Below are 25,390 nucleotides of genomic sequence, written 5' to 3'. Positions count from 1 at the left end.
ATGGTGGCCCAACTGCTAGGGCTGGCCTTTCTGTTTTTAGCTACCAGCCTGGTCACCTCTACGACACCTCTGGGTAAGGATTGTCAGTTAACATCACTTAAATGATGGTTAAATACAAATGAAGAGAGCTGCTGGGCAAAAATTCTTTATCATTTATCAACTTTTTGTAGAATCTGTTTTAATTCTGTTGAATAGCACTATAGTGATAGTGGAGTTTGACATCAAAATTTGAGACTGTGGTTGTATAACAATATATATCAACATTTTTCTTTTTTATAAATGCATATAAAACATAAACAAAATGGTTTGATAAGGATCACTTAGATTTGTGACCATGATATCTACAGTTGAAATCTAACGTTTCAGTGAAAAAAACTTGAGTGGCAATAATGTTTTGAAATTGGGTGGTGAGTTGAGAGCAGGACCTTTCAATCAGAGGGTCGGCGGTTTGATCCCCAGCTCCTGCTCTGCTAGTCTCATGTCAATGTGTCCTTGAGCAAGACACTTAACCCCAAAATTCCTCTCGTAGCTGTGCCTACGGTGTGTAGATAGATACTGAATTGTAAGTCGCTTTGGATAAAAGCGTCTGCTAAATGAGTGTAAATTAAATTTAACATATATTTGGCATTTCTGTACTGCAAATAAAGAGTTTTGTGTGGAACAAAGTTCACTGCACTGAACGTCATTTTGGAGGTAACAGATAAAGAGAACAGCTAAAGATGGTTTATAAATTAAATGGAAAAATGTAATTTGACTTATCTGGTTATCTGTTTTGTTATCCCTTATTAAACTATTACAGCGTGCCTGAAACTTACAGTGTAATCAATCCTGAAACTGAACACTAGCAGGGCACTCGACACCACCATCTCTTTTTCCTTCACACACACGCTCGTTTGCTTCTCTCTGTATCCTCTCCCTTTTCCAGGGGTGAAGGTCAATCCCAACTGGGAGGTTGTGTACCGGGACACCAGTGTGTATGGGGTGGTGGGCAAAGCGGTGATCCTGGAGTGTGGCACCACCTTGCCAGACATGTACATATGGAGCTTCACCAAACCTGGAACTGATGCTATAAAGGCCGTGGTGTATAATTTGGGGAAAGGACAGAGGATCCAGCAGCTGGCTGAGACACTCGGACAGCTCACGGTCATCTCAAACAGTGCAGCTGTGAGCATCGAGAAACTGCCTGTGGCTGCACACGGCCTGTTCACCTGTCAGGCTTTCTATGACATAGAACAGGAGCCCAAGGTCTTCTACTACTACGTGTACCTCATTGTCCGAGGTAAGACTTCTGAAACACTTACCTTTAGGCAGGGGCGTAGCTAGGAGGAGGAGGGGGGGGTCTTAGACAGTAAAGATTCCTACATCTGTGACTTTGTCTTGAATGCAGTTCCCGTCAGTAAGCCTTACCTCCTGATGAGTGATGTATCTCCAGTGGAGGGATCTACAATGTGGATGAGCTGCAATCTGGAAAACGGGACTGGACCGATCCAGTATGTGTGGCAGCATGAGATGCGCACCGGGAACATTTCAGCCTTTGCACAGGGCAATACCAGTGTTATCAACGTGACCAACATCAACCGCAACCACACCGGCTGGTACCGCTGTGTGGCCAGCAACGCCGTCAACAGCGAAAGCTCCAACCGGTTATGGCTGGACACCATCTGTAAGTAATTTTGGGGTAGAATTTGGGTTTTGTCAAATTTAAAAACCCTCAAATGCCGATTAAAACCATGACAGCAGTTTAAGGTCACAATCTTTTTCATGTGCGATGTCTCTTTCTTTCTTTTCTTTGGCATTTGATGTGAGTAATCAATAAATTGCGAGGACACGCATCTTCAGTAGGCTATGTGTCACACACAGGAAATGTCACCATGTAACATGTATTGAATGATAACTTTGACAAATCATTACTCACACTGTTTCCTGTTTTAGTCATAGGTCAGCTTTTGTCTGCTTCAAACATCCATTTATTTAGTTTTCTTTCTCTTTGGTTCTCTTGGCATTTGAAAGACACTGTATTGTTTCTGCTTTGCCTTGTATTTCTAAAACTGCTTTTTACTGTCTATGTTAATACTTGAACTCAGTGGTGAGTTGTAACAGAGTGTACTGAAGATGTGCGAATACTTTCAATTGTTGCAGCGCAGAATCAAAGAAGATGTCTCCTGTCAGCCGTGTACGTAACATGTCCGCGTCCTTCATATCTTGAGTGTGTTCATGTCCTTTTTCCTCAGTTGGCCCGGACATCCCTCAGATAGACGTGACTCCGTACAGCATAACAGAGCGAGGATATTCAGCCCTGGAGAGAGAGACTGTTTCTTTACTGTGTCAAGCCCAGTCCAACCCGGCCAGTCAGTACGTCTGGTTCTACAACAACTCCCAGGTCTACACCGGGCCGCAGTTAACCATCACCAAGATCCTCCGCATGCACACTGGCGACTACGCCTGCTTGGCGCAGAACACCTACCTAAACACCCGCTCCAAAAAAACCATCAGCCTGACTGTCTACTGTGAGTGTGACCTCTGACCTCAGACCTCTGACCGGGCCATAAGTCCTCCTGCTCCTCTGTGAACCTCTCCACTCAGTCCTAGCCTGTGTTCTTCTGTCTTCGTGCTGCAAATGGCAACAAGTGTAAAAGAGACAAGATGATCATTCAGATTTGACATTTATAGCACAAGACTAAGAAAACACAAATCCAGGGTCTGAATCGCCTTTTTATCTTCATTAACACTGACTCTCCTACTTAAACACAGCTCCCTGATCATTTCACTTTTAACTAAACCTCTCCTGTTTTCAGTGTTATGCAAAAAACACCTTTGCTTCCTCTGTTTTAATCATCCATACTCTATTTATTGCATTATCTCTCATATTTCAACCTCCTTATACTCACTAAGACTTCAAAACAGACCCAAAAGCTTACAAATGAACATGCATACACACATGCAGTTACACACCAACACACACACACACACACACACACACACACACACACACATACACACACACACACACACACACACACACACACACACACACACACACACAGCAGAGTGTGGAAGTGCTGCAGACCCATTCTCCTGTTCGGGCCGTCTGGGAACTTGATGGGACTCTCTGGCAGGTACCACGCTGTGATGTCACAGCCATGACAAGTGTTGGTTGGCTAGAGGACCGATGCTTGTCATTCTGCTCTCCTGTTATCTTCTGCATTTCTGCTAGATAATCAGTTGATGTGTCTTACCTACGCATCGCCCAAGAGAGATAGAATGCATTTCCTTTTTATACACATCTTTCACATTAGAGGAGACAGGCCTTGCAGTACTGACTAGAGAACGTTGTATATAAAAAGATATCTAATAAAAAGCATGTTTCTTCTATGATATCGGTAAGACGTTTCAACACGCTCAATACTGTAGCCCCATGGACACTCTCTCTGGTCCTGATGACCTTGTGTAAAACCCCACTGTGCACATCACTGCCTCGTTACGCTGTATCTTATCCCCGCAGACCCCCCAGATGGCTCCCCCTCCTGTTCTGTGGAGCCGGCTCTGAATCACACCTCTCTGAGACTGCTCTGCTCCTGGCCCGGTGGATTACCCTCCCCTTCCCTCCACTGGACCGGGCCCTTGACCCAAGGGGCTGACACAGTGCAGCAAACAAATCTACTGACCAACACTGCCATCTTGCTGCCGCCTGAAGACCTGACTTCCAACAGCAGCTTGTTTACTTGCATGGGCTCCCACCTGGCGCTCAAACAATCAACAGAGTGCAGCACACGCACATGTAAGAATTGGAACACTGGATGTTTTCTATGCTCATTGTCCACATCTCACTTAAACCTCTTCCCCTCCACCAGATATTCCCCCTGCAGAGCCGGTGTGTTTTGCCTATGTGACTAACAATAAACAGTATCTGATGCTGTCCTGCTCCTGGGATGGGGGGGCCCCGAAAGCCTTGGTGTGGTGGGAGGGCCCGGGTGGCCAGGACAAAGGCGGGGAAGAAAACTCCAACATCCTAATCCTTCGCTACGGCACCGCCCGCAACGGGAAACCCTACACCTGCAATGCTAAGCATCCACTTCTGGTCCAAACCAAAACCTGCAGGCTCACACTGGGTCAGTGCACATTATCAGACACACAATAGAGGAAAATAGCAGATATGATTTTTTTTATGACTTGTTAATTAATTAATGTATACATTGTCACCTGTAGAGGCTCCTGTATTGCTGACACAGCGCAGAGTTGTTTCTGTATACGAGGGGAGCGATGTTCACCTCACCTGCAACCTGAGAGCCAACTACCTTCCAGTCAGTGAAATAACCTGGTTTAACAATCAGGGTGTGGGCGTCCGAGACACCTCGAAGTACGCACTGCTGCAAACATCTGCATGGGCCAATCTGACTGTGAGAGACACGGATGAGATTCAAGACAGCGGCGAGTACAAGTGCTACACTTCCAACGCAGTGGGAGTAACTGAAATCAATGTCACTTTAGTGGTTAAGAGTAAGTTTTTTTTTTCCTTCTATTTTTAAGGAATAGTTGCCTTCTTGCTGAGAGTTAGACAAGAAGATTGATACCACACTCATGTATGTTCAGGAAATATGAAGCTACAGCCAGCAGACAGTTAGCTTAGCTTAGCATAACAGACTAATTTATTGGTTGTGTTTTGTCTCTTTATCAGGGCACCCGATGCCGCCCAATGTGACCCTGGTCAACGCGATGTACAACAGTCGACAGCGCAATGAGGTGGAGCTGGAGTGGCAGGTAGAGAACGAAGAAGGAGGAGGTTGGACAGGTTTCATCCTGCAGCACATTTGGGTGTCAGAGCGACCAGGAAGGAGAGGCAGCAACAATGATTCAATGGAGGCCGTGGAGGAGAGGATCGGTCCACCAGTCTGGTACTCCAACATCATCCAGGACCCAGAAGCCAGGATTCACACAGTAGGGAAACTGACACCGACCGTTACGTACCAGTTCCGCATCACACCTGTCAACCACCGGACCATCGGACATCCTTCTACAGCAAAGACTCCAGGTATAGTGAGTGAATGGAGTGTGGAAAGTGTGATCAGATATGGGACTTTTGGTAGAAAACTTAGGGATAATTTACAAACAAATGATAAAAAAATGGGCAAAGGCAGGAGAAGCAAATAATAATGTGACATTTTAAAAAGGTGACAGGTGAGTTAGGTGATTATTCAAACATAGTTGAAGCTGGTGTCAGATTGCTGTTATGATGACTGTCTAACATTTTTGTTTCTCTTTTGTTGTTGTTATCCACTTAGGTGAAAAACTCAGACACAAACTACAACACATACATTTACACACGCCTCACAGCTTCACACCTTTCACTCGCTTCCTGTTTACCTCCTTCCATGCCTTGCTCCTCACCTTTGCTTTAACTGGACCTGTGTGCTTCTTGTAAAGTCTTTGTGTTATTTGTATAATTTAAAGCAGGATTTTACTGCTTTAACCAAGCCAGGTGATTGTTTAGGGTGTAGAAAGGCTTGTAGATCAGGTGTCAGGGAAGGATCGGCCAGTGGTTTTCAACCCCTGTCAGTGCTTCAGTTAATCCACAACTACGCTCAGTAATTATATTTTTCCAACCAAACACTTTCAGTGAAGATGGTTGGTTAATTTCATAATTTCACCGTACAAGAACTAAGCTGACATGGGTTGAGAACCACTACAGGGAGCTGAAACATGATGAAAAAACTATGTGAGACACTTATCAAGTGCCACAACTGTCTGTATTTTCTCAGAGGTGTACTATTTTGCAATGTGTAACTGTGATGTGTTGCAGCGGAACCACGCTACAATGTGTACCCTGCTGTGATTGGAGCAGCTATAGGCGGGATGCTCATTGCAGCCTTCCTCACAGCGCTGCTGCTTGTGTACATAATCCGCAACCGCAACAACAATCCTCGTGAGTCCCATACACAGTCCTAATGACTTGAATATTAAAGCCATTGTTCCATCATGTTGCATTAATGTTGTGTTTCTTCTCTCAGGACTACATGACATGCTGTTTGGTTTGTGAGTATCTGTTTACTGTCTATACTGTATATAATAAAAATGTGCAGTTTGTTATCATGTCAGCAGACAGTTCTTTGTACAGACATGCCGTTGAAACTTTTTCTTCTTCTGGTGTGTCCAGGCAGCACAGCCAGTCGAGGGAAAACATCAACTTTCCAGAGGATGAAGTGGTAGGCGGGTCGGAGGGAGGAATAGAGGAGATCAGTGGATCATCCAGTCCAGGTAAGATGAACCCACGTCACACACATATTCATGCACTAAAGGGCTACCACACTGCTTTTTGGTGTATTTAAACTTGTTCTTGTTTTGTAAAACTTAAAGTGCATCTGAAATGAAATGGCATTTTTACCCAAAAAGTTTTTATTTTATGTTTTTTGACTCCATGATGATGCTTACTCTTCTATACCACAAACACATTGTCTGCCCATGACATGTTGGCTACAAGTTCTAGTTTGTACTTCTGCCCTCGCCCCCCATGTAGCTCAGTCTGCCAGCTGCTGTCAATTGAACATGGACTCAGACGCACCTTCCAGCAACCAAGACAAAAAAAAACAACATTTATATTAAAACTAACAATTTTTTTCCCTGAAAAGGGGATTAAATAAAAATAATTTCAGTTGGACTTTAAGAACTCAAAACTAAAGTGCTGTTACTTAATTTGAAAACTAAACAAAATCTGAATTTTGGTGCTTTTGAGAAGTACAAATAGCTGACTCCTAGTAAATAATGTATATGTTAAATTTAAAGACCCTGGACTTCAACACAGGTGTTCATAAATCTGGTTGATTAGACCTCTGCTCAGGTGGAAGTTTGGCAGAGCTTTGCTGGGATTACGCTTATCAAAGGTCACCAGACTTAAAGATGTTTGAGCTTCACTGTGCAGAGTCATGTTCAGTGAAGCAGGGACTTGAAACATGTCTGAAAACAGACCTTTCAGTAAAGTAGGAGTCAGTGTGTCCAGTCGTCAAACTTTTGAAGTTTACATTTTATGAAGTAATTAATCATTTTTGAGAAAGAATCGTATCAGACTGAAATTATTATTCAAAGCAGAGTACTTTTTTAAATTGTAAAACATGCAAATTGTTCCAGGGGCAGCAAGATGTTGAGAGAGAGGACAACAAAGTGTGAACATGCCCACAGTCTTGAGGTCTATTCAGGCTAAATTAATAACACCTGAGGGAGTTGTGTGGATGTATTTTCACATAGAATCTTACTGTGCGTTCAATTACCCATACAACTATACTATTTAGTATGCCGTAAAAATATTCAGTATGTGCAATATACATACATGTCAAATGTTAATTCAAAAAACTAAAAATAAATACTTGTTAAAATACTTAGAAAACTGTCCTGATGCTGAACCTTATGTTTCTCTTTTACAGTTCCAACCATGGCTTTACCCCGGGCAGCATCCCCCCTCACCACCTCACCCCTGAGTGCCACCCCCACCAGCAGCCAAGCCCCTCCTCCTGGAGACGACAATGAGCCTGTCAGCGTCACCATCACCGTCAAGGCTACAGGATCATAGACTAGTCATACATATATATATCACAGACTTCTTCGGTTGTAATTTAACCTGGAATCAATAGTTTTGTAGACAGTTTGTTACCGTATGAAGCCTGTGACTTAGATCTCAACTGAACTTCAATAACAGTGAAGCTCTCCTCACATATCTGTCACTACAAAACTTTGATCCATTGATTTCTACATTAAATGATATGTATACTGCTCAGCCAAGTGTTTTTTTAACAAGGAAACCATTTTTCTTTAGGACTTGAACAGCACCTGCTGTTTCCTTATCTAACAATTTCATACAAAAAGGCTTTTATATATTTTCATGGATACTGAACTTTGGGCTCACCTCAAATACTAGCCTAAAATATTATTCTTTGAGTTAGTTTTCATCATCATTATATGCATCATTTATCAAAAAGACATGTAGCATACAAATGTTTATTTTAAATAATTTATTCAAGACTTTGGACTGTATCACGTTAAACATAATCAGAACAAATCACACACACAAACACTTTCTTCTATCTCTGTGTGTATGTACCACTAAACACTGAACCATTAAAAATGTCCTCCCTCCTGGCATCAAACACTTAACCGGTTCTCACAAGAATAGAAGTGCAACAAAACAAGAGTCTACACACACACACACACACACACACACACACACACGTTTGAAGAGAACAGCAAGAAACATTTCAAATATCAGTAGAACAGCTAAATATCTACAGGTTCTTCCGCCATTGTCCACAGCAGTGTGCATTTCTATGTAGAGGTTTGCTCATAGGATGGGGGGTAAAATCTTCTGAGTGCTGATGATGTCTCCGAGCTTCTGTTTTATTTTCACAAAGAGACGCTTGAACTCTAGACCGTCACCCTGGAAACACAAGATTAGTTTAGTTCACTTGGTTTGGACCAAAGGGGAAAAATAAACATTGCTGTCTTTTGGTTCTGGTACATTTTGTTTTCAAACTAAAACGTGTTAGATATGAACTAAGAGGTGTGATCATGAAGTCATACAGACTAACAGGTGAATCATCGATTGGACAGTTATGGTAACTCATCCTGAATCTTCAAAATAAAGCATTTTATAAAGTATATTTCCTTCCTGCTGACAAAAAGATGATGTCCATTGGCATGTTGTTATCTTTTCTCAACCTTTTTGTGAAGTTATTTTCCCTTGCAGTTTGTCACTTGATTCAGCTTAATATTGTGTGTGTGTGTCTATATATATGTCTATATATGTCTATATATATATATATATATATATATATATGTCTATATATATATATATATATATATATATATATATATATATATATATATATTATTTTTAAGGATTTTTTAAAAGGAAAAATGCATATTTATATCGGATTATGAGGGAGTTATAATATACTGGCAATTAACTTAAATAAAATATACTGGTATATTGCTGCACTGCAGTTGTTTTATTGGTAACATTTCCCAAAAACCCTGTTGCTTTCTCTCACAAAAAGGATTTTTTTCTGCATCTTTACTTTTTCCTTTATTATTTTTTTGTGGTTCAGTAGCACACTTCAGTGTCTCAGTTTGAGTGGTAATCACACTTTTGTCTCAGCTTTAATATGGTAATATATTGTTTATGTCAGAAAAACTACATATACCTTTTTGAAAATCTAAAACTCACCTTAGAGAGTCTGAAGTCCAGCAGCACTCTCCGGTTCATCTCTAGCAAGTGGACTTTGAAGATGAGTTTGTTGTTGCGTTTGTCCAGTGTGCTCACCGTCACCTAAAAGGCACAGGGAGGCTCATTAGACTGTCATGCATTATGGTCTGTTGTAGCTGGTGTGTGTGTGTGTGTGTGTGTGTGTGTGTGTGTGTGTGTGTGTGTGTGTGTGTGTGTGTGTGCTGCAACTGGTAGCCTGGCTGTGTGGTGCAGGTCTCTATTCTCTACCCATCACAGAAAGTATTTCTCTTGTGTAAAGTCTGGAATCACGTATACTTGCTGCACTGATCTGTACCTGTTTGGTGCAGGTGAGTTTGAAGCAGAGTGACAGGCCGTCACAGGCGTCTTTCAGGGCCGATAAGGAGACGTCAGCATTCACAGTGGTGAAGAAACGAGTCATTCTCCGCACTAATCTCTGCCACTGCGACTGCACACAGAAGGAAGAAGTTTGCATTAAAGCAGCATTTTAAAGCAGTATTTCATTAAACCGAAATTTGATTTGCGTAGAAAAACAGGACAAAAACAAAAGAAATCATGGCTGCTCTTCCATAAAACAGCCCCCGAGCCTGTGTTGCTAAAAGTTCCCACACTTTGTGAGATATATCCTATAAAGACATTACCATTTAATGTAGTACTGAGTATGCAAATTACCTGACTGGCTCCCGGGGTGCCCAGTAGCTGACTACCTAGCAGCATGTGCTCCGGCTTGGTTGGCTGAGAGAAGCTGACTTGGCCCTCGCTTTGGCCAATGATCAACATGGCTTCCCAGCCACCTGCCGCGAAATCAGGCTGAGAGCTGGAAAACTGCATCCTGTCATCACTGCGGAGGGAGGAATGTGGTCTTAAGATTACAGGCACAAAAGCAAATACACATTTGATTTGAAATTAGAAAGACACAAAGCTCTGACCTGTTGGTGCGGGATGCGAGTCCCACGTCTGACCGAAGAAGTTTGTTTCCTCCTGAGCCTGTAGGTGGTTGCTTTACACCTGCAGAGATACACAGACAGACATCAGTCCGGTGAACATTAAACTTAAATTGATTGGATCATGTTCATTTTTAAACTTGCCTTGAGTAAACCAGCGGTCTTTCTGTATATCTGCGATTGTGATGCGTGCATCTGGCTTGGCCAGCAGTAATTTGGACAACAAACCTGAAGAGAGAAATTAAATGTGAATTAAATAACGCTCAGTTAATATTAAGGGGTTTTCTAACCTCAAGACAATATAAAAAATGTAGCATTTAAACTTAATTAATGAAGTATAATTTGGGACTTACTAAGAGGCATTGGTTGTATTTTCTTCCAAGGAGGTAGGTATGTTTTCTTTTGAAGCCAGTCTGAATACTCTTGACAGTTCTCAGTCGGCTGATCCCATGGCAACTCTGAAAAAGAGGCAACACAAAGACAAAAGGATGAATTATCGATAAAACACAACAGTTATCGTACACCTGACAATATTGATCATTTCATAAGTGATCTGAGCTCTACATCTATGGTAAAAATATAACGGATGCTAATGCAACTGTCCTGCGGTAGATATGGAAACATTTTGTTACTGTAATTCACCTCTCAAAAAAACCTGAATGTACAATGATTTCAACATGTTATAGTTTCACTTTTTTTCCCCCTCATATAGTGAAATGGTACAGAGATGACTTGGAACTAGCCCGACTGTTTCATTATACATCAACTATGTCAATAATGTAATGTGAAAAACAGACTCTGGATCAGGATCCAAGCCCATCTCTGCTGAGCTCTTGCGAGTCACCGTCACCACTCAAAACCTCTTCATAAGAAACTCCTCATTAAAGTTAAAGTAGTTCAACATGTAAAAAAGTTATTAAATGGGTTTTAAACACTATTGATATTCTTTGTCCTACTTCGATGTGGGGGATGCTCATGCTCTATGTTCTGGAACTATAAAGTTGTGGGCTTTGGGTATTTGAACAGGAAGTATGATGTTGCCATGCAGTCCCTTAGTTAGCTTTGGGCTTCAACTTAAGCCCCATTTTATTAGCCTATACTTGTTTTCATTTTGGCAATTTGACTCCACTTATAGAACAATGAATTAACTATTGGCAGTTCTTGTTTACAATGTGCAGACAACTACCACTTAATCACTTCAATCACAAACGTGATTATTGTCTGGCATGTTTTGGATTTATAAAGAGCTTTTTTCTCTTCTATAAATTCTAAGCGTTAGAAGGGTGAAGTAGTGGTGCATTGATAAACAACATTTTACATAGTTACAGTCTAAAGTACACACACATACAGTAAGTAAGATACTGTATAATGCAATGCAATACCCTATACGAGCACACATTAGAGCTTTGGAAATCAGTTGAATCAAGACCTGTGAAAGTCTCAGCAACAATGTAAAATTATAACCTTCACAATAAAGAGGCTGTTGTGTTGGTACGATCACCCTGTAAACATGCACTTTGTGATCTTACCTCCAGCCAGCATGGCAGTGAGGACAATCCCACAAGCCCAGATATCTGCAGGCTGAGCTTTGTACTCCGTTTGGCCGAGAAGCTCGGGCGCCACGTACGGAAGAGTCCCACAGAGACGACTCAGAAGACGCTCTCGTCCTCTGAAACGAAACATGGTGGCCAGGCCAAAATCTGTCAGCTTCAGGTTATCTGAAAGGTAAAAGACAACAGCAGATGATGGTTATAATAAATGCAAACCAAGGTTATTCATTCTATATCTCGATACGCATTGTATTTTCTCACCTTTGTCATCCAGCAAAATGTTCTCTGGCTTTATGTCTCTGTGGGTGATTCCAGCACCGTGGAGGTATTCCTGTAAAAGTGCAACTGAGAATTTAATAACAGCAGAAACGAGTGCAGATGGTCACGTCAACACGCAGATGTGCTTCACTCACCACCGCCGCTATTAGCTGCTGGAAAAGTCTATGAGCTTCTCTCTCCGCCATCCCCACATCAGGCTCTAAAATAAAAGAAAGGGGACGTTTAAATAACTTGATTAAGTGCCATCCAAATATAAAATACGAGGACAAGCTTCCACCCAACTGTCGAGTTTACTTTAAATTGTATTTATCAAAAAATAAAAATACTAATTAGCTAATTTAATATTAATTAAAAAGTGTTGCTATATTATTATTCCTTTCTCATATGATAGTCCTTTGTTAATAAAAACTATTACTTTAATTGAATATTTTAACCACCCGCGGTCGTCCGACTCACCGATTCGGTCGAACAGCTCTCCTCCAGTGCAGTACTCCAGGAAGAGATACATCGTCGTACCTTCCTTCCGATTGCCAAAAAAACGGACGATGTTGGGGTGGTTGAGCATCTACCGGAACCGTAGCAAAAGTCACTTAGTGTACAAACACTAACACGCAAATAAATGAACAGTTTAAAAGGTTATAGCTGAACAATAAATGCATATAACATGTAAATATATACATATATAATATTATAAATAGTTTAATTAATTGCAAATTAAGCTCCAGTTTAAATTCTTACAATCAGTTCAATGTAATGGACGAGAGGTGGTTTTCTCAAATGCAAATCCCTTCCGTTTCAGCTGCTCTGGTGAGCCGTTAAAGCCAATTAATAGCTCTCTTTACTTTTCACACTTTAGTCTTACTAACTTTACTAAAGGTGAACAACCTACTTTATGCACGCAGACCTCCTTCTTGACATTTTCCGCACACTCTTTAGCCTGAGATGTATCGATCACCTTCACTGCAACCGCCTCTTCTGTCTGTCTGTTCACCAGCAGCCTCACTCTGCAACCATGGACACACAACAAAAGATGGATCAGAGCGTTAAAGAGGGGACGTCCGGTGAGGGTTTTTTTCCCAAACATGGGAAAGTCACAAAATGTTTTACTGCATATGAGACATAAAAAGTTATTTTTGTGTTAACTGGGTAAGTAGGTATATATTTCTCCAAGACAAAACCAATAGAGGAAGGGGAAGTGATATGTGAAGAAAACAGATAAGATTGTCAGCAGAATATTTACTTAACTCTCACAGTAAAAACATCAGGTTATAGTCAAAGTTGATGCAGAGCACCACATAAGCAGAGCCACAAGCTTAACTGTGTTATTGTTGCAATAACTGTCCTAGTTTTCTGACTTAAATGTGCGTAAAAAGCGGTGTGCAATGAACAGACATGACACGTATTTCACCTATAGACAAGACAAGGGTGTGAATAAAATAAAATGAGTCGTCTTAGATCATTTGCAGATGAAGAGGAGCGTAATATTTTAATGTGCATATTTTTTCTATATAATGATAAAAGAGGATTCATACTCTCCATAGGCTCCTTCTCCCAGTGTCTGAACAAGGTCCCAATCTTGCACAAAAGGCACAGCCATGCTAAAAACAGAAACACAATCCTCGTCAGGCTGTCATAGACACACCAAACACATACCACACTTTATATATATTCCAGGCTAATATTCACTCACATCTCCTATTTTAAATCAGGCTGATACTGTAACACTTACGCAGTCTGTTAAATGTCTTTAACTGATGCGAAAGAAACAGAACAAGCAAGTTAAACAGAACAATGTTGTCAACTCGTAGTTAAATATTGTTCTTACCTGCGTAGTCTTCCTCGTGCAACAGCCTTTTCCAAATATATGTGCACAGCCAAACTTTTTCATGTGTCTGCGTCTGCGACAACAGTGAACTTAGCACAAATTTGGCGCGCTGTTGTTTTACTGGCGATAACTTCCGCCAGGTTCGTCATTTCCTGCATCTTTTTCTTCTTCGTGTATTTCACTTGGCTCTCTGTCTCGGCCACTCGTTTTTTGTTTGCTGCACTATCGCCTCCTGCTGCCAAACATTGTGAAATCACATTGTGACAGCCTCACCACAATACAAAAATCCTTTTTCTTATTTTTAACCTCCCATGCTCTGCACCGCTCCTCATCAAATTGTAATCATAATGCATAGTCACCATGTAATACCTACATTATGTAACTGTGACTCATAGGTGTGCACTTTGTAATAAAAATGTAATAAATACTCATTTATACAAGTACATATGAAATACCAAACCCTCCATCTGCACAATCCTCAAAATGTGTTATCCTAAAAATGGAAAACTGTAGCAAATAATAAATCTGCATCTGGATCTGGGACAAATAGGAGTTGATAGAATTGCAATGCAACTGACAGTTTTTTCTTTCTTTTCATTGCTATGTACAAAATGGCCCATCTTGCAGTAATACAACGTTTTTGAGGTACCCTGCTTAAAGAGGCTAAGTGCTTGAAATTGTAAAACTCCCACAGATTATATTATTGCATGCTACAAAAATATTGGATGGAACAAATACTGACGACTTTGTAAAAGGCCTTGCCAGTGATGTAGTTTGTGCAGAAGGTGGTGTTAGAGGAGAGTCAAAGGATTTATGTTCTTGGAAGGATGAATGTGTGAGCTTCATAGTAATCAGCCTATACGATTATGTGACACTTTGGACAGAAAGCAGGTAACTGCAGTGAGTGTTCAACATGGAAAATGTTTTCCCTTTTTACGTGAGTTCACTCAAACATTAAAATAGAAATAATTTAATTACAGTTGACTTCACAACTCAAAACGTAACAGACAAATCAACCTGTATTAGAATGTGAATGCTTCTTAATTGTCACTGTCTGATCACTAAGCAATGCAAAATGACCCGAAAAAAAGAGACACACAATAATAAAACATTACTTTGTACATGTTGTCACCTGTTGATCTTTCAGTTTACAAATATATTTATTTTTCACAAATTCAGAGTAATTTCAAAAAGAAATAAGTCTGCTGACTGAGAAGATAGTTTAACAAATTATGAAAGATCAGTTAACCAGCATGGCTGTTCAATCAAGAATTGAATCAATGTGTCAATAAGCAAATCCAAACAGTGCCTGCAGGTTTTGGGAAATGATGAAGCCTATGTTTGTATTTTCTCTTGGTTTCACAACTCTTGTTTTTTTATGCAACACGTGACAGTGTGTGTACACATTGTGGAAAATCCAGGACAGAAACTGGTCTACTTAAGGTCAGGACTCAAAAACTGTGATTTTTCCAAACAGATTTGGAGTTTACTACAAAAGTCAAAATGAACAGGTAAGCTGAACCAAATTGAAATAATTTATTTAGAGGCTTTCAGAAGAAAGTGTCAAGTATTAGGAGTAGGAACCTAAGATGTTTTCTTTTCCTTTTTAATGAGTTTTGATATTCAAAAAGTATCATCAGTTATTGCTATATAGTTAATTAAAAGTCCCTTGTTTGTTTCTATGTTAGTCATGTTGATTGAAAGTTAATTGTTTGAATCTAAAGTCTAATGCAATGTTACAAATTTACGGGAAGTTGTGTGGGCAGTGTCTGTGACCCATACTATTGATTTCCTCTTATTTGTCTTGAAGTTAATATGTACCAAGGGATGGTTTTTATGATTCCAGTCCCTCTCACTGAACATCACTGTCCATCCTCCTACATCTTCTCACTTTAATTCACCAGTTTAAGGTTCAACATGGGATTTTCAGTGCACTGGAGTTGGCTTACTGCATTTTCATGTCTCCTCTGTATGGGTGAGCTACGTTTACTTTAGTAAAGTATTTATATTTGCTGTAAAATTTGAGCTGAGATTTTGTAAAACAGTTAAAACTAATAAACATGTAAATGTTCTCATTTTTTATTCTTGAAATAATTCACAACAGAATTTTTCAAAACAATTATGTCTTTTTGGTCAACAGCATTAGAAATAACAACAATGCATATGACTATTAGAAATGACTATAACTATTAGAAATGTAATACTGCTACTCCAGACTTTGCAGTCAGCTTTTTTTTTTATGTAAATGTTCATGTTCCCAATATGTGCTGTTCATAGTGCCAACTTTAAACAGCATGAATATTGTTTTCTTCATCTGAAAGACTAGATACTGATGTGTTTAAGGGGCAGCTTGTGAAATCAATTACTTAGCTCTGGAGGATATTATTATATCTTAATTATACACTTAATTAGGTATTTCTTATCTTTTTTCGAGCTGAGGCCTGCAAATAGGCCTCGTTTTTAAAAGGTTAAAGTAAAGCCCCAAAACGGTCTTTTATTTTTTCAGGAGGTGAAGTTCGTTGTGATTGCACAGAGGAGAAAATACAAATTGAAGGAGGTCATTACACACTGACTAAGCAGCTGACAGTAGGAAGCATGTTGATCTATCAGTGTCCTAAGGGCTACTATCCACACCCCTATTTGTCCCGCCATTGCCAGGCTGATGGCACCTGGAGAAAGCCACCCAAAAGATTTGACCCTCAGAGATGCAAGCGTGAGTGATGTGACGATGATGTCTCTCACTTTTCCTCAGGCTGCCTGCTCCACATGTTGACTCAAATCCTTTTGTTTTGCAGTTGTTGAATGCCCTGACCCCTTTGTGCTGGAGTACGGAAACGTCTCCCCTCCTCAGGAGAGGTACTTTGTGGACAATGAGACCACGTATGAGTGCTACTCTGGATACACAATGCGAGGCTCGTCCAAACGTGTATGCTTACCAAATGGGAAGTGGAGCGGCTCCACTCCCATCTGTAGCCGTGACTGTAAGTCCTGAACAGCCATCTACTCAGGTTTGAGATACATTCTCATTGGCGATCGTTTTTACAACTCATCTTTGGTCTTTTTTCGTTACTACAGCAGGGGACAATTGTGCTGATCCGGGAATCCCAGCCGGCGCTTCAAGAACAGGGAACATATTTGAAATTGACGATACAGTGAAGTACAGCTGCAACGGCAACCTGTTTTTGGTGGGGTCGAAAGAAAGAGTGTGTCAGGAGAACGGCCAGTGGTCTGGCAAAGAGCCAGCATGCTACTGTAAGACAGATACCTACAAAAAACTGTTCACATTCTGGGTCATTTGATCAAAGTTTAGCCATGAACAGGTTTTTCTAGTAGACAATATACACACCTGAAAAAAAGAATGCTGCAACATTCACAAGCAATGACTGAACCTATCAAATACATTACAGGAGTGTCCCCAGAACTCTCAAACACTCAAAAGTTACAACTAATGAGCAACAATGTTTAATTTTTCTTTCAATTTACTCATCCCTCATTTTTTTTAAAGACAGTCAGTGAGTCAGTAAATGTCACTGTGACTCAGACAGCTGAGTCGTCTCTGTGGTAAACAGGCCAGGTGAAGCAACCAGCCTGTTAACATGAAACAGATTATATGTTGAACGTCAACTCATCTCAATACCTTGGTCCAAAAGGTCAAATTTGGTAACTTAATGTTCAAACCTGAGAGTATTAACATACAAAGCACAACAATAACCATTTTTCTCTATTTGTAGAGGTCAATCGCCTTCAAAAAACTGGTCCTTGTTGCTGCTACCAGTAACACTGTTGGCCTGAGGAGGGTGCAGACTTTCATGTGCCTCCTCTGATACACAGAGATGTCATTCCTTTTTGTGTCTATGATGACTAATTGAAGTCGGTGCAGAAATTTGTTCTGGAGAGGAGAGTAGAAAGGGGCTTTGTAGACAAATATAGCTGTGTATCGTCAGCATAATAAATGAAGATGTGGCCAAGATGGAGGAGGTAAGTGGCCCCAACACTGTACCCTGTGGAACTCCATGTTGCACGCTGGAGTTTTCAGAGTGATGATTCAGAATGTGAACAAAATGTGTCATGTCTGCAAGGTGGTAGGCAAACCATTGTTAGACAGTGTCGCAGACTCCAATCAGGGAAATGACAGAGGAAAAGAATGCTTTAACCAGGGTTGTTGGGATTGGATCCAGGTGACATGTGGATGTTTTGGACTTCGCAATAAGTTAAAAAAAAATGATTTTCAGTTGGAAGTCTTCACCTGTACAGGTGAGAATTGTGTAAAAGGAGGATTTAGCTATTGGAATTTTTTTTTGTAACAGAGTACATGTCAAAATAATTTTTTTTATGAACAGCAAGTCCAGCTTTAGTGCAGTGTGTCTCCTGGTGAAGATCCAAAACATTATACTGACGTAGTTCATGTGTGTACCAGTATTTACAAAGGAAACAACTGATGTTTCCAGAGGGCATAAAGTATCGAGTGCAGCAGATAAACTGTCGTTTTAATAGGCCGTTAGAAGTGACAGGGTGGGAACTGGAATGGGATTGGAGGTAATTAAACTGGTGAGGTTTTATGGGTTAACATGTTTGATGTTGCGGTGTGACCCTTGATTTACCTGCTTTACGGTCTGACATGCGTAGTTCAGCAGAGATGATGCTATGTGGTGGGATTCAGGAGCAGAAGAGTAGGTCAAGGATATGGTCTTTGGTGCTTATTTTTTCTTGCCTTTTCTTCAGTACCACTACACCGAGTCACAATTATAATAAATTTCTGTTTATGTTGCTTTTGCTTCTTGCAGACAGACACACCTATGACACTTCTTTAGAGGTTTCAGAGGCATTTGGCAGCGCGATCAAAGACAGCCTCACCACTTTTGAACCCTTAGGTAAGTTCACGGAGCTAATCACAATATTAGCAATATTTAATAGCAATGTTATATAATATTGTCTTGCTATTACAGCATATTTGTGAAGAGGGATGTATCATTTATTTATAATAATAATGTATCCATAGTTTTTAGTTAACTCCATCAAAGCTCACTCACATGTTATGTATATATCAATCTAACTCTGTCTTTTATTGCATTATAATTCTGTCTCAATTACATATGAATATGTCATTTAATATGTATGGTACAATAACAGTGTTTGTTATTGATTGTTCAGATGACACACAGGAGGGGAGAATAATCAGGATTTCAAAAAATGGGACACTTGACATCTATATTGCAGTGGATATTTCTGCAAGCATCAACGAGACTCAGGTCGACAAAGCAAAGGATGCGATCACAACACTTATTTCAAAGGTAAGAAACATTACACTGACTATATGATGTTAGCTGGCCTGTATCTCACTGTTCTTGTTGTCCTCTTGTTGTTATGTTTGTGTATTGTCTCTTGTCTTGCAATAAAATTTGAAATCAAAAAATTTAAATAAATTTTAAAAAATGTAAGAAACAAGCAGCTTTCCGCTTGATTAAAGATGAGAGACAAGTGAGTTTTAATCAAAATGATACATCAGTACACGTTAAAAGTTTTACAGCGTTTTTTAAAGTGAGAGGGCAATCGCCACAGAATAGCCTCACAGACAATATGTTGAATTTGCCAACAGTCAGCAACATTGTGCTGCCACTGGAGATGTCAGATTGTGTTTGCTGATTATGGGCTCAGTTTAGAGGATGCATATGGGGTGAAAGTACTGACTGTTGATGGATGCTGGCAATGAATTTGCTGAGTTGATAAAACATGTTTGAAATACAGCAGTTAGTGTGACTACTCTGGACATTTGATCAATCACTTGACCTTTTAATTAATAAAATGACATGTTAGAGTTTGTATTGGGTATGAGAGAGGAAGCCATAGTATTGCTTATGGGTCAGAAATGTCATGTAGATATTGAGGCACTTTTAAGTATATCTTTAAATCAGTTTTCTGCCCAAATACTCTGCCTGTGAACCAAATAAGTTTCCACTCATTCAGATCAAATCAACACCCAAGGACAGAGCTCCCTTTGCACTGTTTGACTTGATTTAATTTTTAAATGGTATTTTATATTTTGAAAAGAAGCAGGATGATATAACATGTCAAGTTTTAAATATGTGCCAAATTATTTCACAGTTTCATTCATTCATGTGATTATTTATTTCATAATGACTTATTTGTTTATTGAATGTATTACTCTTTGGGCCCCATACATCTGCAACAGACAGTTTTATTACTTTACTATTACACTTCACCGATAAATACATTTTTCTTATTTTCTTTTGTATGTTACTGTCATGATACTACTTAGTAGGTTTCACAATTTAAAGCCCAAAATCACAAATTATCACAAATAAACTGAATCATATTTTGGTGCGGGCTGACATAAGAAGCCTTTTACATTGTCTGACACACTTTTAGAAGCACATTTGGCACACTGCACATAACATGTACAAACATAATCCCACACCATTTGGCTGCCAGCACAACAGCCCATTAGAAGCTAATTGCATTCGGAATTATGTGTCATAATCTTGACTGATGCTTCTTGGCATGAGTGCCTTGGCTTGCCGTCAATGCACACTACGGGATTCTCTTTCTGCTGATAAATGAATCAATTACTCAACAAAATAACAACCATAAGCAGTTTGATGCATTAGGAGGTGTTGCATCGACAAAATATTTCACAGCAGTTTGACAAGTTTGCATGTGTTTACAAAATTGTGTCAGAAGTTCACACAATACTAAATATCATCCACCTTGTATTTAACTGATTTGCTTTATTTCTCCACAGATTTCAACCTTTGATGTGTCTCCAAACTATGAAATAATATTTTTCTCATCTGAAGTGTTTGAAGTTGTCAAGATTCTTGATTTTTTTGATGAAAAAATAGTACTAAGCACCATCATTGATAAAATTAAAAATTTTGAAGTGGAGGGTGAGTCAAATAAATTCAAAATATTGTTTAAAATACTATTTGAATACACAGCTTGACCTATGTTTTACTGTGTGTGTGTGTGTGTGTGTGTGTGTGTGTGTGTGTGTGTGTGTGTGTGTGTGTGTTTGTGTTTGTGTTTTGACTCTAAGGCAGAAACACTGGAACAGACTTGAACCTCCTCTTTACGAAATTCTTGGAGAGAATGTCTATCATAAAGCTACGAGTTGGAGAAAAGGTTTTTAAGGAACATCGTCATGTCCTTATGATTTTTTCAGATGGTAATATCAGCCACTTGGTATATTAAATTACTTCAGCAGTGAAGCTGCCAATTTCCTTTGCTGAAGGCAAATTATGGATTTAAAAATGCATGCTGCAGTTCTTTAAAGGAACAGTTTAACATTTTGCGAAACACGCTTCTTTGCTTTCTTGCAGAAGGTTATCAATCTCCTCATCTTACTCTCAGCAAGAAAGCGAATAAATGTATTTCCCAATATGTCAGAATATTCCTTTAATATTCATCAATTCACCATTTTACTATGTTCTTATTACTGCTACTTCCCTTGATTTAAAATGTATGTGCAATCAAATCAGCTCTGATTTCAAATCATGGTACGTAAATAGGCATGTTAGTTAAAGTATCATTGATAGAAGCTAAAAGCAGTAAAAATGATAAATATCAAATACAGCTGCTGCACATCATTTTAACACACTGGTTTGTTTCATTGCAGGTGCTTATAATATGGGCGGATCACCAGAACCTACAGTGGCAAAAATAAAGAACATGGTCTACATGAACCAGACTGATGAAGATAAGACTGAATCAAGAGAGGATTATCTGGGTGAGTTTGATTTTTGATTTTCATCATTCAGCCGCTCACATGCTATATTGTTAGTTACTTTCACTTCATTCTGTTGCAGACATTTATATTTTTGCCATTGGAACTGAAATCTTTGATGAGGACTTGCAGCGGCTCACAGCAGGGACCGGTGGCTCGCATTACTTCAGAATAAAGGAAAATACAAATTTACAAGAGATCTTTGATAGCATAATTGGTAAGTCTTCTTTTAAAATTGAAGGAAGAATGCTGTGGATGGGAATTTGAGAAATATACTGTATATATACTTATAAGGGCATTGTATATCTATCTCCATTGAGATACAGACTGAAATAGCTAAAAGACCATTGCCCTTACATTTAACATTCATGTTCCCCTGAGGTTGAATTCTATGGCGAGTCCCTTAATTAATTTCTGTGCCACAAGCACATTCATGTTCACCTCATGATGAATTGTAATAACTTTACTGTATTTACTTTTTCTTTTTGATTTATGAGCAGAAACCTGTAAAACTGTACTGTATTTCAGCTCAAAGCCACTGTGATAAGCTAGAGCCTAATACAGCAGCTAGCATGGCTGTAGACTCTTAATCTTATTATTTCACCATTTTCTCTTAGACAATAATTTATGATGATGATTTTGCAGTGGAAACCCAACAAAGTTGAAAAAAACCCATTAACAGATTGAAATCATATGTGAAAATATGTCTTGCAATTTTTTGATGACACCTATCTCTTTTTCCTATTAAGGTTTAATGTATAAGACAAATTTAAGTCACCTTTGAAAAAAACATTTGAAAAATGATAATGTATTGCTTTGCTTTAACATTGAGCCTTTGCTTTAAGCTGATACCAACATGTACTAAATTTAATGACATGAGCAACATTGATTGGGTTATTGTTTTTTTTTAATGCAGATGAAGAAGAAGTCAAGGGTCTATGTGGTCTTCACAAGGACTATAAAGCAACAGAAGACAGCAATAGGAAAATGTATCCATGGTGGGCGTTAGTTACTGTCCAGGTAAATAATGTTTCAGTATTTAACTTCATGATTCATCTGTGAAATATGTTTGCAAGGCTGAATATGTGAATCACAATCATTTACATAATGATTTAGGCATGAGAATGTCCAAACATGTTCACTGCTTGTATTTGACCACAGCAATCAGTAAAATAAAAGGAATGTACTTTAGACCAAATTATTCAGAAATATTGGGCCTAGTGACAACAAAGTGGAGTCACACCTTCGGATGTAGGATTTCATAAAAAAACTGTTCATTATGTATCGCCATGCCGTGTTGTCCATGTTGTTGGTTTTTACAGTGGTGTTATGCTGTGTCATAAACTAAATTATACATTTATCTGCCTTTTAAACTTTAAGTATGAAGGACGGCTAGAGAACTGCTTGGGCTCTCTGGTGACCCCTAAGTTTATCTTGACTGCCGCTCACTGCTTCAAATTTGGAGCTTTACCTGAGCACGTCACAGTTGAGCTAGATGATGGACAGGGCAGAGGTAATGATCAATGTTTGTTTACTCATGCCACTTTTCTTTAGTTATCTGAACATAACACAATATGTGTTACAGTATTTCCTTTGGTCATGAATATTACCAGGTTTTTGGGTCAAAACTAACCCTATTATGACAAAATGTTTCTGCAATCCACTCCTGTCGACAGCAATCATAATGAAAACACTTGATTGTGTCTCTTTTACAGTGAAAAAAGTTAAAACTTTCAAACTACACCCAAACTACAATATTACGGCAAAAGTGAAAAAAGGTGTAGCGGAGTTCTATGACTATGATGTGGCTCTCATCCAACTGGTGGACGATGTTAAAATCTCCAGCGTTGCAAGGTGAGAGTTTGTGTCCTACAAACACTGTCATTCGTTACATTGTCAGTCCTGCCTGGGGGTTTATTAATAAAACACACATGCCCAAACCAGTAAACAGATGAATTATGTCCTTGAGAAAACGTTATAGGCCCATTGTATCTTCTGAATGAACATTCTGTGTTAAAAGTTATTTACTTTCCTCTCTATGTTATATTGATTTTGATGTCTCTTCCAGACCTATTTGTATACCTTGCACTCAGGAGACCAGTAATGCTCTAAAACTGGTTGGCATATCCACCTGCAAGCAACAAGGTGAGGTAACTCGACTAACATGCTGTAACACTACTTGCTCTTCATGGACAACATCAAAATCTTATCTAGGCTAACACTTAAAACATACAGGGTTGTTCTTTCACTGTAGTATAGAGGTAATAAATACGTCATGCATCCTATTCATATAAAATATGTCAATATAGTAGCCATGCAGTTTAACAAAATATCTCGACAGCCTCAGGTACAATTTAATGTATTTTTTGTGTTCTCTTATTACAGAGCAGGTTCTGTTCAAGACTCATCTTGAAAGACTCAATTTCCTGACCAAGACAGGAAGCATAGTAGCTGAAAAAGAGGCCCATGCTAACCTGGGTGAAACTGTGAGTTGAGTTGTGTTGTGTGCTTTCTTCATTAGTCACTCCAAACCTTAAAGTCACTTTGAGCTATGGTTCTTCCTCCATCTCACAAATGCAGAGAGGTGAGTGCATCAAACATGCACTGGAGGCACCAGGCATAACAACTCGTACTCTAACTGACGTCGTGACTGATAACTTCCTGTGCACTGGTGGTTCCAGAGATCATATAGCATGTCAAGGTATGTTCCCTCCATGTTATTTCTCTACTTCAAGAGAGTTGCTTCTCATCCCATAAACATCTCTGAGTTGAGCTAAGATAAGGTGTTTTCACCAGCACACAGACACATAAGAGAGGCAGCAATATCTTTTCTGATTTAGGGTAAATTAGTTAAACATGCAAGAATATCCCTGCAACAGTGGTGTAGACCCATTATTTTCAAGGATTCAAGGTGGATTTGGGGTTTAACCATATGTGTCTGTTTGTTTGGACAGGTGACTCTGGAGGTGCTGTGTTCAAGAACTATGAGCTTCGCACAATACAGGTACACAGACGTGTATCCAACAGTATATCACTAATGAGTCTCACCTGTTGGTAACAGGAAAATAAAATGAAATGAATGAACTATTGTAATTTGACCATGTAAGTTATAGTCGACTGTGTCAATTAACCAACAATTTCTTGCACAGGTTGCACTGGTCAGCTGGGGAATCACGGATTTGTGCAAGCCAGGTGATCGTATGGTTGGGTCAAAAGGGAACTCCAGAGATTTCCATATTAATCTTTTCAGGGTTCAACCTTTCCTCAAATCGATCCTTGGGAATGACGCCCAGAATGATTACACACCACTTCAGTTTTTGAGTGACTAAAATGTATTTGCATACTTTACTTTGTTTTGCCATTTGAGATTTGGGATTTGTGTATACTGCATGTTTCAACACACTGGTTAATGCTATTTTGCTTTATTGGTTCATAATGAAAAGATCCAATTTTCAGATAACGTTTCCTCGTCAAAAGCATACTACAAACACATGTTTACAAAAAATGACATTACCCGTTCTCCAAATGCACAATTACAGTAATGCAAATAGTTATCAGTTAAACTGTTCTGTGCTTTATCGTCATTAATTCAGTATTGTCAGTGATCAATCAGGATGTGAAAAGGAAGTTAATAAATCAACTTAAAACTGTGTCTTAAAGTTTTCATCCAAAGGGTTTATACCCCTGGATCCGGATTAGCGATATGACAGTATGTATTAACGAGTGTGCCCAAAGCTGCAAAACAATTTGCACATCTGCTTTTATGGCAAAATTGTGTATTTATATGATTATTTGTATCATTGTGATAATTTACCTGGTAGTACA

At 39.3% G+C, this 25,390-nt stretch overlaps 3 protein-coding genes across 3 annotated transcripts; 2 read left to right on the top strand and 1 right to left on the bottom strand.

The window, feature by feature from the left end:
* LOC137876806 (V-set and immunoglobulin domain-containing protein 10-like 2) lies at positions 1–7,558 on the top strand. The gene is made up of 12 exons (XM_068716605.1): positions 1–73; positions 926–1,279; positions 1,388–1,663; positions 2,232–2,507; positions 3,503–3,778; positions 3,852–4,109; positions 4,207–4,497; positions 4,676–5,029; positions 5,798–5,920; positions 6,006–6,030; positions 6,152–6,252; positions 7,413–7,558. Exons 1-12 carry the CDS (start codon positions 1–3, stop codon positions 7,556–7,558), a joined length of 2,553 nt encoding a protein of 850 aa, XP_068572706.1.
* A 458-nt stretch (positions 7,559–8,016) lies between these two features.
* chek1 (checkpoint kinase 1) lies at positions 8,017–13,953 on the bottom strand. The gene is made up of 14 exons (XM_068716484.1): positions 13,825–13,953; positions 13,532–13,597; positions 12,889–13,003; positions 12,456–12,564; positions 12,134–12,198; positions 11,982–12,051; positions 11,700–11,888; positions 10,524–10,628; positions 10,315–10,398; positions 10,156–10,234; positions 9,899–10,067; positions 9,543–9,674; positions 9,209–9,310; positions 8,017–8,419 (listed from the first exon to the last, which is right to left on the bottom strand). The coding sequence occupies exons 2-14, from the start codon at positions 13,594–13,596 to the stop codon at positions 8,324–8,326; spliced, it is 1,380 nt and encodes a 459-aa protein (XP_068572585.1). The 5' UTR covers position 13,597; positions 13,825–13,953; the 3' UTR covers positions 8,017–8,323.
* A 1,728-nt stretch (positions 13,954–15,681) lies between these two features.
* Positions 15,682–25,215, top strand: LOC137876357 (complement factor B-like). The gene is made up of 18 exons (XM_068715857.1): positions 15,682–15,799; positions 16,331–16,537; positions 16,620–16,805; positions 16,900–17,076; positions 18,609–18,695; positions 18,976–19,115; positions 20,585–20,729; positions 20,879–21,007; positions 21,458–21,568; positions 21,648–21,782; positions 22,482–22,585; positions 22,946–23,078; positions 23,281–23,419; positions 23,634–23,710; positions 23,951–24,051; positions 24,146–24,266; positions 24,520–24,569; positions 24,715–25,215. Exons 1-18 carry the CDS (start codon positions 15,742–15,744, stop codon positions 24,892–24,894), a joined length of 2,280 nt encoding a protein of 759 aa, XP_068571958.1. The 5' UTR covers positions 15,682–15,741; the 3' UTR covers positions 24,895–25,215.
* The last annotated feature ends 175 nt before the right edge of the window (positions 25,216–25,390 follow it).

The sequence above is a fragment of the Cebidichthys violaceus genome, unplaced genomic scaffold, assembly GCF_023349555.1.
Source record: "Cebidichthys violaceus isolate CVI_PGR_0920_01 unplaced genomic scaffold, fCebVio1.0.p SCAF_20, whole genome shotgun sequence".
Taxonomy (NCBI): Eukaryota; Metazoa; Chordata; class Actinopteri; order Perciformes; family Stichaeidae; genus Cebidichthys; species Cebidichthys violaceus.
The sequence above is the reverse complement of the archived record's forward strand: the minus strand, read 5'-3'. Positions and strand labels throughout refer to the sequence as shown.

Excerpts from the sequence above, each read along its gene's own strand:
- LOC137876806 (XM_068716605.1), top strand. The coding sequence starts at position 1 with ATGGTGGCCCAACTGCTAGGGCTGGCCTTTCTGTTTTTAGCTACCAGC. Across the intron at positions 74-925 it reads CACCTCTACGACACCTCTGG|GGGTGAAGGTCAATCCCAAC; the intron begins GTAAGGATTGTC and ends TCCCTTTTCCAG. Across the intron at positions 5,030-5,797 it reads TTCTACAGCAAAGACTCCAG|CGGAACCACGCTACAATGTG; the intron begins GTATAGTGAGTG and ends GATGTGTTGCAG.
- chek1 (XM_068716484.1), bottom strand. The coding sequence starts at position 13,596 with ATGGCTGTGCCTTTTGTGCAAGATTGGGACCTTGTTCAGACACTGGGA. Across the intron at positions 10,629-11,699 it reads CACTGCCATGCTGGCTGGAG|AGTTGCCATGGGATCAGCCG; the intron begins GTAAGATCACAA and ends CCTCTTTTTCAG. Across the intron at positions 10,235-10,314 it reads AGACCGCTGGTTTACTCAAG|GTGTAAAGCAACCACCTACA; the intron begins GCAAGTTTAAAA and ends GTATCTCTGCAG.
- LOC137876357 (XM_068715857.1), top strand. The coding sequence starts at position 15,742 with ATGGGATTTTCAGTGCACTGGAGTTGGCTTACTGCATTTTCATGTCTC. Across the intron at positions 23,079-23,280 it reads AGATGATGGACAGGGCAGAG|TGAAAAAAGTTAAAACTTTC; the intron begins GTAATGATCAAT and ends TCTCTTTTACAG. Across the intron at positions 24,570-24,714 it reads ATGAGCTTCGCACAATACAG|GTTGCACTGGTCAGCTGGGG; the intron begins GTACACAGACGT and ends TTTCTTGCACAG.